The sequence below is a fragment of the Rutidosis leptorrhynchoides genome, chromosome 11 (assembly GCF_046630445.1).
Source record: "Rutidosis leptorrhynchoides isolate AG116_Rl617_1_P2 chromosome 11, CSIRO_AGI_Rlap_v1, whole genome shotgun sequence".
NCBI classification, from domain to species: domain Eukaryota; kingdom Viridiplantae; phylum Streptophyta; class Magnoliopsida; order Asterales; family Asteraceae; genus Rutidosis; species Rutidosis leptorrhynchoides.
This window is the reverse complement of record NC_092343.1, coordinates 380,108,795-380,123,845: the sequence shown is the minus strand read 5'-3', so window position 1 is coordinate 380,123,845 and position 15,051 is coordinate 380,108,795. Positions and strand designations below refer to the sequence as shown.

General features: G+C 35.2%; 1 protein-coding gene across 1 annotated transcript; it reads right to left on the bottom strand.

Annotated features, from left to right (window-relative positions):
- Positions 1 to 721: 721 nt before the first annotated feature.
- Positions 722 to 14,767, bottom strand: LOC139875983 (threonine dehydratase 1 biosynthetic, chloroplastic-like). Its single transcript, XM_071863281.1, has 7 exons — positions 14,516 to 14,767; positions 13,369 to 13,548; positions 13,007 to 13,276; positions 12,042 to 12,248; positions 1,391 to 1,616; positions 839 to 968; positions 722 to 755 (listed from the first exon to the last, which is right to left on the bottom strand). The coding sequence occupies exons 1-7, from the start codon at positions 14,765 to 14,767 to the stop codon at positions 722 to 724; spliced, it is 1,299 nt and encodes a 432-aa protein (XP_071719382.1).
- Between the last annotated feature and the right edge of the window lie 284 nt (positions 14,768 to 15,051).

Below are 15,051 nucleotides of genomic sequence, written 5' to 3'. Positions count from 1 at the left end.
CTTATGTAATCTCTAAAGCCTTCAAGGGATTATTCAATTCTATTTCCAACCGTAAATCGAATTAGTTTAATTTAGTATTAACTCATTAAAATCTATGTTACATCTGAAGAGAATATATACATATATATTTTCATAAAGACTGTAATAAAATTCTTTTGTACAAAATATTAATTGTGAAATTTTTTTTTAACGGGTAGGTAATACCCGAGAGATATATATGTATTCACAATTAATATCTTACATTCTTTGAATCTGATTAAGCAAATTATGAACTATACTTCCTACTTTCACATTAATATACATTCTTTCATAGAAATCAAAACAACCATACTCATTCAAACTCAATTCATGAGGCCAAACCCTAGATTAAAGCTATTTGGGTTTCCTTTCTTCAATATAACCCAAATTCACCCATTTAACCCCCAAATGGGTCATACAAGCCTCAAGCAAACAAAACCCTAGCCATAAACCCATTAAAACTCAAAACATAGAGTTAAGACTTACCAATACAACCACAACGTAGCTAGTGACGTAGGGAACAACTTTAAAACTTGGACTTGGGTGAGATTTGGTCTCCTTCTTCTCCAAGTGAGCTCTCTCTCACTAGAAACTCAACTCTCTCTCTCTAAAATTGAATTTAGGTAGATGAAGAAATGATAAATGAGGTTTGGATAAGCTTGAACCAGCTTTTAGGCTCCCAAAACCGGTCACAATGAAAAGACTAAAGTGCCCCCAAAAGCTGCCCTTTAAAATGGCTAAAATTGTCAAACAACGACATCTATCGCGTTTAGCGACAATTTGTCGCGTTACGCGACACCCAGAACGCGACAACTCACACCAGGACGCGACAAAGTGGACAGTTTGAAGGATTTTAACCTGTCGCGTTTCAGCTTGATCTGTCGCGTATCGCGACGTGCTGAAACGCGATACAGGGACCCCAAATGCGACAGGAGGCCTGATCACACCATCTTCAACATTTTCAAGCATTTAAACTATACACAAACGTTTGCGGTTAATATCACACGTTTACAAAGCAAAACACGTACCTTTAGTCCAAGTATGAGGAAAACGGGGTGTTACAATATATATATATATATATATATATATATATATATATATATATATATATATATATATATATATATATATATATACTCAAAAAAGAATTTATGATTGGTTTAATCATAAGTATTTAATATTTAAAATTATCCTTTTCATCCTTTTTTTAAAATATTACTGTATGGTTTATACAAGCCAATATCTCTATACAACAATATGTTTTAAGATCTTATAATAATAAAATGATCTTGTTGAATCTTTTGTTGTCACACGTCGATTATATACTCATCCTTCGTATATCAATTAATTATCGACCTTCAATGGGGGATACCTACAAATTTGGGAAGGTTAAAAACGCCTTCAGACATGTTCGGCTGTAACGTAGTTTTTGCAATCTCAGATAGGGATTTCAACTCTTCAAAGTTCATGTTGGCACCACTTGTTATGGCTACAACGTTTGCATCTTTAAGGTTATAAAACTTGCAATATGCTTCTGCACCCGCAAGGGCCAGTGCACCTGCTGGTTCAAGAATACTCCTTTTTTCTTCAAACATATCCTAATAAACAAACAAAAATATATAGTTATTAAAATATTATTATTATTAATAATATATAAAAAAATAAAACTTATTGCAATATTTATTAGTTCACAATAACTTGATTATGAACACTAAACTCTCAATAAACAATAGATACAAATTATATGAACAAAATTGAGAGAACACGAATGATATATAATATGAAAGACAAAGTAATCGTGCTTGAGAGATACAAAATACAATGAACATCGTACCCCTATTTATACAAGGTTAAACCAAATCTCCAAGATTTGGTTTCCAAAACTACTTGACTAAAAGATAGGAAAAGATAAACTAAAACTTATTAATATTCTAAACAAATCAGTGTTTATCTTCTAGAGATAATATCAAATCAAAACGTGATCTTCTAAATATTTATCCAGATCTCCAGAATTCCCATAGCTTCTTTACCAAGTAATTAAACCGTTCACACAAACAGATTCTGCAACTTGCATCTCCAGACTCTAACTTCCAGACTCTAACTTCCTGCAAAACATTTTGACTCATCAGATCTTATTCCAACAATCTCCCCCTATCTGATGATGTCAAAAACTACCCTTTCTACTTCTTCAGTTTTGCAAGCTCTTTTTCGATCAACCTACATTTGCTCTTCATTGACTTAATGCTCTTCAACATAAACAACTTACCTTCCAAATGTTTCAACAATTTAACCCGAAAAGGATGATTCTGTTCATTCGTACACCTAGTTAACAGTCCAAGCAACAAGTTAATGTCAGCACCTTCAAACTGCTCTACTCTAATCAGCATCCTTTGGTTTCTAGTCGTTTTAATCATCAGAGCATCTAGATATTCAACATAACATTCATCAATGAACTGCAAATGTTCTGGAACAGAGTATCTACCAACATGTCCTCTAAATCTTCTCTCTTTCATCTCCAAATTGAACATACTACAGAAAACTTCATAATCCTTCGAGCTAATAAAACCTTCTTCAAACACAAGATGAACTAAATTACAAACTTTCTTAAACACTTCATCAACAATTTCCTTATCTCCCTCACATCTTTGAATACAAATAGCCAACCCTCTCCATTCACAAAAACCAAGTCTCAAAATATGACTCACTTTCACCTTTATTCTTCTATCAGACAAATGGGTCATGGTTAATAACAAATTCACCTCAGTTTCAATCTTCACAATCTCAACACTGACAACATCTCCTTCATACCTTTTAAACCTAAACCTTTTATTCATCAAAGACCTCAGCCTCTCTTGAGCAGCAGCAATATCAAGAACACTTTCTTGACCACCAACTATGATTTGAGTACCACTTTCACCAACATCGGTTTGAACACCAGATTGATCAACACTAGCACCACACTCTTCAACATTCATTTGTACATCCTCACCTGTGTCAACACCATCACCTGTACCCATTTGACTTACATTTGCAACCACAACTTGAACATTTTCAACATTTTCTTGAGAAACTGCGTGATCACCATCATCTCTAACTTGATCACCATCATCTCTAACAACAATCTCATCTTCAACCATTGGAACAACTTCAGCATCAACAACTTCAGTTTCGATAACCTCAGCTTCAGTTTCAGTTCTTTCATTATCATTATTCTCCCCCTCAACCTGTAACTCCCCCTCAATATGAGCCCTTTTGGAAGACTCACCATCACCACCTGCAGCTAGCCTCTTTCGTTTCTCCCCCTTTTTGACATCATCTTGAGAGAGAGCAGATAAGAATCTCCAAATTTCAGCTTGATCATCCTTAATAGACTTGATATCTGAGGCAAAACCAGCAAAACACTCTTTAATTTCTTCAACACCCTGCATCTTAGCCTCCAAACTGCTCAATCGATCACCAAAACCTGCAATATCACCAGAACCCTGTACAATCCCAACCAACCTCCTAACCTCCAACACCTCATTATTTGAAACCAAATTATTATTAAAGTTAGAATGAAGTTTATTAATTTGTGACTGCACACCCTGAAGCTTGTCATCAAACTCCTGAGCCATAGAAGTCAAAGCTTGAGAAAAGCCAACCTCTGTGACTGGTGCCTCAGCCTGCAATGTAGAACCAGTTGGGATTAATAAAGGTTGTATGTCCTCAACACTTACCTGTTGTGAAGTAGAGTGATCCTTGGACAAAGAAGTTATTGAGACTTGTACTTCATCCTGTGATCTGAATGAAGCATTGGCAGCCTGTGCAAGAATGTGTAAGGATTGGACATTTGGAGAGTGGAGTGGCAGACTGATGTCTGAGGTAGGTTTAGCCATAGATTGGTCTTGAGTTTGGTTTGATAAGTCCAGGATTGGGACTTGATTTAAGTTATCTGAGGGGGTTAATTCAGTAACTGTAATGAGGTTATCCAAGCTCACTATCCTAGATGGTTTAGGCTGGGTTAAAGTACTCCCCTCACCAACCTCTAGCAGAGGTGATGGAGTTGCACTTGCAGCACCTTGCCTAATAGATGTTTGATGTGCATCTATGGGTGCTGAAACAACTAGGTTTTCAGACATGTGAATATTCTCAATATGAGTTGGTAAGCTCATAAGGTTGTTTAATGGAGAGTGTACCTCTTGAGCAGTGGGAGAAGGTGGGTTTGAATCAAGTTGGAGTTCCTCATTCATGCCTTCTGCCTGCTCTGCTTGTTGATCATTATGTGGTGGAGTAACTGGGGGTGCAGAATCAGAATGATCAGATTCTATAATTGGTTGATCAATGTTTTGATCACCTGCAGACCCTGGTTGATCAGACCCTGCATGTGATTCCCCTTCAGACCCTGATTGCTCATGATCTAAAGGTTGATCTGGTTGACCAGGTTGAGCTGGTTGACCATTGTTGATCCACTGAAGCATAGCTGGAGTGAGTCCAATTTCATTGTTGTGGATGTGACTGTGAAACATCCTTGTGCTACACTCAGGAACAGCTGTAAACTCATAAACCCTGAACACCCTCAACCCATCATACAAATTAGGAGTAATAGCCTGTTCTATCATCAAACTTAAAACCCTTATGAATGGAACATTATGATCTCTGGGTGTTCTTTCAGCTAACAACAACATCTCATTGAAATACAACCTTGCAAAATCGATATTCCTCCCAGTAACAATAGCATGAAACAAGTAAGCCTCAAAATCATTGATTTCAGTCAAGCTACCACTTTTGAAACTCAAACTCCTTACAACATTCGACAAAACAAACATCCATCGAGGTGAAAACATACTTGTTTTAACAGTTGAATCAGTCACTTGTTGACCTACCATATTAAAGCTTAATCTAGCAGCTGATTTAGAAGTCGTTCTAACATAATCGTTTCTCATTGGAAAGTTTAAAGCTAACCTTAGATGATCTTCAGTAAGGACAAGTGTGTTGTTACCGTTTCTGTAAGTCCCTGTAAGCGTCCATGCTTCTCTATCACCAACACAGGTGTACCAAAATTCGGCTAACAACTCAGGAAACATTATGGTCGTTTTGAAGAATGCATCCCTTAGTGGATGATTATGCATGAACTCGATCACCTCTTCATAACCTTCATTCGCAAAATTCTCTGGAATACTATCACAAGCAACTCGATTGTTTGCTGAAACCATAACATCTTTGTTTGCTTTGATCTCTACAGCTCGGATCATGTTTGGAGTGGGTACCAGAACATAAGGAATGTACTTTGTGCGTGCCATTATAATCGATCGAAGGAGAATTGCAGTAAAATTGAGGGAATTTTGAACTTGAAGATCGAAAAGGGGATTTAGGGTTTCAAAGATTGAAATCGATTGTGACAGATGGAGGGATATTTATATCTAACAAGATTTCAAAAAGTTACTTTTAACCCTCCAACTTATTTATCGTTTACCCCTTTTAAAATAACCCTTTTTCCTTTTAAAAACAAAAATAAAAATATACTAAAATACATAATAAAAAAATAAAAGAAATAAATAACCTCAGACTCTGGATAAATATGACGTCATCCAGACTCTGAAAATCAGACTCTTTTTTTTTTTTTTTTTTTTTTTTTTTTTTTTTTTTTTTTTTTTTTCTACAACAACAAGATTAGAGAGTGTCTTCACATGTCAACATTTCTGTTGATGGATTTATCATACCAAGTTTTTCTAGAAGATAGAAATGCCTCTCTTCAGGAAGTGCCTTTGTAAAAATATCTGCCAGTTGATCTTTTGTGCCAATATGTTTTAAAACCACTTTGCCTTTCTCAACACAATCTCTTATAAAATGATGTCTGATCTCTATGTGCTCGGTCCTGGAATGAAACACTGGATTTTCAGTAATAGCAATAGCACTTTCATTATCACACATGATTGGAGTTTTGGTTAATGATAATCCAAAATCCAATAACTGATGTTGCATCCAAAGCAATTGAGCACAAAAACTCCCTGCAGCTACATATTCAGCTTCTGCTGTTGAAGTAGCAACTGAATTCTGCTTTTTACTTGACCAGCTCACCAATTTGCCACCTAACAATTGACAACCCCCAGATGTGCTTTTTCTGTCTAACTTACAACCTGCATAGTCTGCATCTGTATAACCAATTAGATCAAACCCTGAGTCTTTAGCATACCAAAGACCCAGGTTAGGAGTACCTTTCAGGTATCTAAAAATTCTTTTCACAGCCTTATAATGAGACTCTTTAGGATCTGACTGATAACGTGCACACATACATGTAGCAAACATTATATCAGGTCTACTAGCAGTTAAGTATAACAAAGATCCAATCATACCTCTATAGGTTGATTGACAAGTTGGTTTTCCAGATTCATCTTTATCAAGCTTTTCAGAAATACTCATTGGGGTTCTTAAAGTGGAACAATTTTTAAAACCAAATTTAGTAAGCATATCAGAAACATAATTACTTTGGTTAATAAAAATACCCTCTTGACTTTGCTTAATTTGAAGCCCAAGAAAATAGTTTAGAGTACACAAATTACTCATCCTATATTCTTTTGACATTATATCTGAAAACCATTTTCTCAAAGTTGGATTAGTAGACCCAAAAATAATGTCATCAACATAAATTTGAACCAGTAACACATCACCTTTCTCCTTTTTGATGAATAGAGTCTTGTCAATAGCTCCTCTAGAAAATTTCTTTTCTAGAAGAAATGTTGACAGAGTATCATACCAGGCTCTGGGAGCTTGTTTCAGACCATACAAAGCTTTCTTCAACCTGTAAACATGCTTTGGAAACTTCTTATTTTTGAAACCAGGAGGTTGTTTCACATACACCTCTTCTTGCAAAATACCATTCAGAAAAGCACTCTTCACATCCATTTGAAACACCACAAAGTCTTTATCTGAGGCATAAGCTAGAAACAATCTGATTGCTTCAATTCTAGCAACAGGAGCAAATGTCTCATCATAATCTATACCTTCTTCTTGTCTATACCCTTGAGCCACCAACCTTGCTTTGTTTCTAACCACAATACCATCTTTATCAACCTTGTTTCTATAAACCCACTTAGTGCCAATTGCAGTTTTACCTTCAGGTTTTGGAACCAATTCCCACACATCATTTCTTTCAAACTCTGTCAATTCTTCAGTCATAGCTTCAGCCCAATCATTATCTGACAATGCTTCATCTACTTCTTTGGGTTCAATGAGTGAAAGAAAATTTGAGAAGAAACAATAATTAGCAATTGCAAAATCAGACACAGGTGTCTGAGATGAAGAACCAGTTTTAGGTAAACCAGTAGGATCTACAACATAATCTTCAAGATGCTTTGGAATAACAATATTTCTAGAAGATTTTCTAATAGGAACAACAGGATTCACAGTAGTATTGGAAGGTTGATCATCTTCATGAATAACAATTGGCTCATCTTCTTGTTGAACTTCTTCAGTGAGAGCATTATCTGCAGAATGTTTCAGTCCAGACAAATTAAATTCATCTGTCTCAGACTCTGAATCTAGAGTCTGAGTATTGTTACCAGAAATTAAATTTGACAATTCACCAAGTGCAGAATGCTCAGAACTAGAGGATTGATCCATTTCAATGGGACTTTCATCAAAGGAAACATTAATGGATTCTTCAATCTTCATCCTCCTCTTATTATACACTCTATATGCTTTAGACACAGAAGAATAACCAATAAACACACCTTCATCAGATTTTGGCCTCATCTTTTCAAGCTGATCCCTTTGATTCAAAATATAGCACTTACATCCAAATACATGAAAGTAATGAATAGTAGGCACCTTTTTATGATACAATTCATAGGGAGTTTTGCCATGTCTCTTCACAATTAATGACCTGTTTTGAGTATAACAAGCTGTATTGACAGCTTCTGCCCAGAATCTGAGTGCAACATTTGATTGACATAACATGGTTCTGGCTGCCTCAATAAGTGTTCTATTTCTTCTCTCAGCAACTCCATTCTGTTGTGGAGTTCTAACAGCTGAGAAATTTTGACCAATTCCAGATTCTTCACAAAATTCAATTAAAGTAACATTCTTGAACTCAGTGCCATGGTCACTTCTCAATTGTTTAACAAGAACACCTTTTTGAACCTGCTCTTTCTTGATTAAATTAATGATTTCTTCAGGAGCATCACTCTTTGCAGCTAAAAAGATAACCCAGGTAAACCTTGAATACTCATCAACAACAACCAAAGTGTATCTTTTCCCACCTAGACTACTAGTGTTCATTGGACCAAAAAGATCCATATGAAGCATATGAAGTGGATCACTAATAGTAGCTAGGGATTTTGAGGGAAACTTTGTTTTGGTTTGTTTACCCATAATGCAAGCAGAACAAGGTTTATCTTTCTTGAAAGGTTGCTGAGGCAAACCTCTAACAAGCTTCTTTTTGGAAAGCTCATTAATATTTTTAAAATTCAGATGAGATAGCCTTTTATGCCAAAGCCAATTAAGTTCTGGAACAGACTGAGAATACAAGCATGTTTCAATTTCAGAATCAACAGAATCCAAATCCAGCATATACACATTTTGAAATCTCCAGGCAACAAGAGTTGGTCTTCCTTTAGGATCATAAATAATTCCAGCTTTCTTTCTTATTCTGATCTCACAATCTTCATCAGCAATTTGACTCACACTTAGCAGATTATGCTTTAACCCTTCAACTAAAGCAACTTTCTTGAATGACACACTTCCAGCAATAACAGTACCATAACCAATAGTTTTTGCAACAGAATTATCACCATATCTCACAGAAGGACCCTTTTCTTCTACAAACCCTACAAGATGCTCTTTGCATCCAGTCATGTGTCTTGAGCAACCACTGTCTAAATACCACTTATTACCCTGCTACACAAGGCACAAGCAAAAGAAAAATGATTAAATCTTAGGGGGAACCCACTTTGCAGTGGGTTCAGATGGAGTGTATTTAACTCTCCATACAAAAGCTTTGTTACCAATCCAGATCAACTTATCCATCACTGTTTTCAAAACACCTTTATTTTCACAAACTTTAGGTTTCCATACCTTTTTGAAATTTTCAGGAAAACAAGATGATTTTGAGAATTTTTCTTGACCCTTTAATCTTTCACTAAGCTTTGAAATTCTCCTTTTCAGTTTTTTAATAGTCTTAGCCTGTTTTGACTTTGACTTTCTTTTAGTTGACCATTTAGGATCTGGACAAGTGACACTATCAGAAGATGATTCAGTATCACTTATGCTACTTGATTCTTGGGTGTCAGATTCTAGGTCAGAACATACACTTTCACTTTTAGAGACTAAACTGTTAGAGTCTGAAGGTTTCAATAGTTCAGACTCTGATGGATTTCTACAGTCTAAAATTATAGTCTCTGAAGGTTTAACAGGTTCTAATGATTTTACAAACTCAGTTGATCTTACAAAAGCATTAGTTAAAATTTTTCTCTCACCATCAAATTTTATAAAAGTATTTGGTAAAATGTCAGGCTTAAATATAATAGGATCAACTTCCACATTATTATCTAATGTGTAGTTTTCACCAAGTATAGCTTTGACATCATTTGGTACTTGCTTAGCAATAGCATCAGAATTCTTTTTGGAAGAAACACACCAAGATTTGCAAATATTTTCATAATGGTTTGCCTTTTTAATTGATCTTCCTAATTCAGTATTTAACCGTTTAGTTTCTTCTGAATATGCCATTTTGTATGTGTCAAGTTCTACCTCACATTCTTTTAATACTTTAATTTCAGCATCTTTATCTTTGATGGTGTTCTTAAGCTCAATGATCTGTGTTCTTAACCTGTCACTATCTTCTAAGCACCAATTGAAATCAAGCAACAAATACTGAAACATTCTCACTTTTTCATTATTAAGATAGTTTACAAAGTTTTGTACCTTATAGGCAGAACCTTTGTTACAAGTAGAGTCTTTATCCATCTTCTCAATAGCTTTCAAATCTTCCTCAAACTTGCTAGACTCACTATCCTTTTCAATTATAGCCATCAGACACTTATCCTCTTCATCATCAGATGATGAATCTTCATCTTCCCATGCTTCTGTGTACAATGCTTTCTCCTGTTCTTTATTCTTCAACTTTTCTGCTTCACCTTTCATCTTCTTGTACTTGAGTTTATACTTTCTTGCTTTGTCAACAGGTTTGTTGAAACTTGAACCTCCTTCACTCTTGGACCAGCAATCAGCAGCTATATGACCTACCTTGCCACACTTGAAACATTTAGCTTTCTTTGGATCAAAAGAACTCTTGCCTTTACCCTTATTAAAACCAAACTTCTTCTGCTCAATCCTTTGAGTCAAAAGAGCCACTTGACTTTCCAGATCCTGAATCTCCTCATCTACATCAGAATCACTATCATCAGAGGTCTCATCACATTCAGAATCAACCCTACTAGAGTAACTAGAGAACAATTGCTTGTTCTTCTTAGTAGTAGCTATCAATGCAGCTTCTGGATCTTTAACAACTCTCTTAGCATTGATCTTGTTCTTCAACTGTGATTCTTCAAAGTTTGACAATATGCCAAACAACTCACTTAGTTCATAAGTGTCTATCTTTTCACTGATTACCATTGATGTAATCACAGATTCAAAGTTTGAAGGTAACAGTTCAATGAACTTTTGACACAACACTTGTTGTGTTTTCTCTACACCAACACTTTCAAGATCATTAATCAGAACCTGGAATCTTGAATGAAGATCACTCAATGATTCTTTAGGCTGAGCAGCAAAATTTTCATAACACCTTATCAGATTCTTTTTCTTCTGAGTCTTAACAACTGTGACACCTTCATAGTCATTAAGCAAGAGATCCCACATAGCTTTTGCAGTTTTAGCATGACTGATCTTCCTGAGAATTGGAACAGTAACACCATTACCTATAATACTTCTTATCTTGCTATCAAGCTTGAACTTTATGGCTTCTGCTTCTGTCCACTTATCTCTTGGTTTTTCACGAAGATAAGCAGGTTGAGCAGAAGCAGTACTTGTAGCAGGAACAGCTTCAACCATTGTACCAGGTATAATAGGTCCTACTGTAAGGACTTGTTCAGCATCTTCATGAATCGAACCAAGAAACCATAGAACTTTTAGTTTCCAGGTTGCAAAGTCTGTGCCATCGAAAATTGGCACTCCTTTACCAGCCATAACTGGAGTTGGGATGGTACTGGAGGACATCTTTGAACAATATATGGATCGTTTTAAGATTACCGAATTGGATTTACACCAAACCCGCTCTGATACCAGTTATTAGTTCACAATAACTTGATTATGAACACTAAACTCTCAATAAACAATAGATACAAATTATATGAACAAAATTGAGAGAACACGAATGATATATAATATGAAAGACAAAGTAATCGTGCTTGAGAGATACAAAATACAATGAACATCGTACCCCTATTTATACAAGGTTAAACCAAATCTCCAAGATTTGGTTTCCAAAACTACTTGACTAAAAGATAGGAAAAGATAAACTAAAACTTATTAATATTCTAAACAAATCAGTGTTTATCTTCTAGAGATAATATCAAATCAAAACGTGATCTTCTAAATATTTATCCAGATCTCCAGAATTCCCATAGCTTCTTTACCAAGTAATTAAACCGTTCACACAAACAGATTCTGCAACTTACATCTCCAGACTCTAACTTCCAGACTCTAACTTCCTGCAAAACATTTTGACTCATCAGATCTTATTCCAACAATATTATTTATTATTAATATTATTATTATTATTATTATTATTATTATTATTATTATTATTATTATTATTATTATTATTATTATTATTATTATTATATTAAAATTCTTTTTATTATTTATTATCAACAATATAATTATTATTAATATTAACATTATTATTATTATATTAATTATAATTATAATTATATTTTAACAGATTATATAACTATTAATTACGAGTATAAGATAACAAAAATACATTGTTCAAATTCACATAAGCACATTTTTTAAAAAGTTGTATAGTTAGGGAATAGGCTTACTTTTATGGAGGTGCAAATAGTGTCGCGATCAACAAGAACAACTCCATCTATTAATTCCCTGCACACGCGAAAAGGCTCGACACCAACTTCCTTAACGGCAACACAATCTACAAAGGATCCCACTTGATCTAGCATAACTCTTTGACCATGATGCAAGGATAAAGCCATCGCATTTGCATTCGTAGGTTCGACTCCAATGATCTTTACCTGTGTATGTACATTATTTAAGGAAATTTACTAGAGATAATATTGTTGGAAAACATGGCTTCAATAATTTTCAACACACAACCAATGGAAAATAGTAAAGAAACGAAGGATATATGTAAAAATTCCAGTTTCTAACAAATATATCAAAAAGACCAAATGACTTTTGGTTAAAGTATTGTTGTATTCCCTATTAGTATTAGGTTATATATAGTCATGAAGTTTTGCCAAGTCCATCAATATACACAATTGTAATCTCTTTTAATTAAATTTAGGTTATTTTGTTCCAAATAACATATGTTTCGGTAGGGATATGCAAGCCCTGTGTTGACTTTGTCAACCCATCCAGCGGTCCCCCGTAGCCCACTGGAGCCTGGCGAAACACATTCACCCATAAATCACCACAATATGCCAGCGCCCAGATTCGAGCCTGCGTGAAGTCATTGTTCCAACACTTACATATGTGGGACCGATGGGATCACAAGGGCCGGGTACCGTTGAAGCAATGCTTCGTTGGTAAATTTAGGTTATTTGAAAACGGCTAGTATTTGTGTGGGCCCACTTCATTGGGGCAAAAAGCAAACCAAAATGATTTTTTTTCAGAATGTGAAATTACTAAAAAACTTATGTGTATAAACATGTGAAAATTACTGTTCACAGGGACATTATAGTCGTTAAACATGGTGTACAGTTAGTATAGTAGGTAATACTTAAAATAAGTTACAACCAATATTGCAAAATATTGCAAAGTAGACACTCACTTCTGGTGAAACTCTCTTAACATATGCAGCAATACCAGCTATCAAACCACCTCCACCCACTGGCACAAATATGGCATGAATTGGACTGTGTAATTGGCGCAAAATCTCCATCCCAATTGTTCCTTGACCGGAGATTACATCTGGGTCATCAGAAGAAGGAATGTACGTGCGACTCTCAATTGTACCTCTTCTTTTGGCGTACGCTCGTGCTTCATCATTCGAGTTCCCCTCTAAAATGACAGTTGCACCCAATCTCATAACTGATTCCATCTAACGAAAAAGAGTGACCATTATGTAATTAACAACCAAAAGAAGCGAGCGTAGAAAAGAAATGCGTTGACATCTAGAAAAAGACTTTAAACCTTGATCAAAGGGGTGGTAACTGGCATAACGATCACTGCTTCGCATCCTAATTTATTTGCTGCTAACGCAACCCCTTGACCGTGATTCCCAGCTGAAGAGCATATGACACCTTTTGCGAGTTGTTGAGTTGGTAGCTTTGCCATCATGTTATAAGCTCCGCGAAGTTTGAATGAGAAAACCTACAATCCGAATTAATATACTTTGAGTCCATCTTTCTTGATTATTATAAATTTACTTTTACTTTGACTGAATCATGATCAAGATGTACGTTAGATGTGCATACAAACGGATACATGGACAATGCTTTTCTTGTTTAGTTTACCAAGGGAAGGAGAGTATTTTCATTCAAATGTAAATGGACCAACCTGATTATTTGTTAAATGTTTCCGACCCTTTTCTCAAGGGTCCACCTGATATGATGTTAGTGAGGGTTGAACCTGACTTGTATAGTTGTAGAAACCCAACTACTAAGCTATCTTCGAATGGTTAAGTATGATGTACCTTAAGTAGATCATTTGAGTACCATAGAATAAAATTCAAATAATTGTTTAGTTTTCGTCATTCTTTCATTCATGTTTTTGCTCACCTTACTCAAATAGTTGCATTCACTTCCTCCTGAATGCTCACTCTTTGGCCGGGAGGCAAGTTTGCATTGATAAGGTAATTGAGAATCTTATGGTTGGTGGTTATTAGCCGAATTATTGTTGTTGTAGGTATTATCGTTGCGGGTACTGGTTGAATTGTGATTGTGCGAATTGCCGAATTGTGAAAAACTCTCATGAGAAATGATTTCTCGATTGAGGTGCAGAAGATGAATTCACCCATGAATAATAATTAGTATATCTTTTGGCTAAAGAAATAATTAGTATATTTGAAATAGGATTATTAAGTAAATTGTTGGGAAAAAAAAAATTTGGTTGTTATGATTGAAAATTTTTGTGGTAATGTTTAGACGTATTTAAAATTGGAAGAGATGGTGAATAATTGTGTGTTAAATATATTTGTGACTAGCTTTTTGTGTTAAATATATTTGTGATTTTTCTATCTAACTCAATATTAATTAACATTACAATTTACGTTTGGTTTTTAATATGCAAATGAATGTTTTATATCTAAATCATACTTTTAAACATTTTAAGTACTCACCGGTTGTGTATCCTCCCTCTTCAACCATATATCAACCCCAAGCCTCTCCGACATCTTGGTTGCACGTTGCAACGGCGACTCAACCGCCACGTCATACACCTTGGACGTTAATATTCTAACTAAGTACTCCATTGCACTAACTGAAGATTTTGATACAATGCCATCGGGTACTGCTCCTACCTTACCTTGTTCGTATTGCAACGAATCAGAAGAGAATTCAAGCAAAGGTTTCGTTGTGGATGATTTGTACATGGCCGTTGCGGATAAAGTAGTTGTTGTTCTTGTTTTCGTAACGGTTTTGTTGCGGATTAGTAGAGATTGTGGATATATGTTACAAGGACATGATACTGTTTTCATTGTAAGTGAATGTATGTGATTGTTGAATTGATCAGTTGTGGTTGTTGAAGATGGTGAATACTAATTTCAAGGTGTTTGATATGGGTTTGATCTAATATATAGCATGTATGATAGCTTTTATAAATTCTAGCAATGTTGGGTAACAATTAACATAAAGTGAAAATTGTATGCAAGTTAAA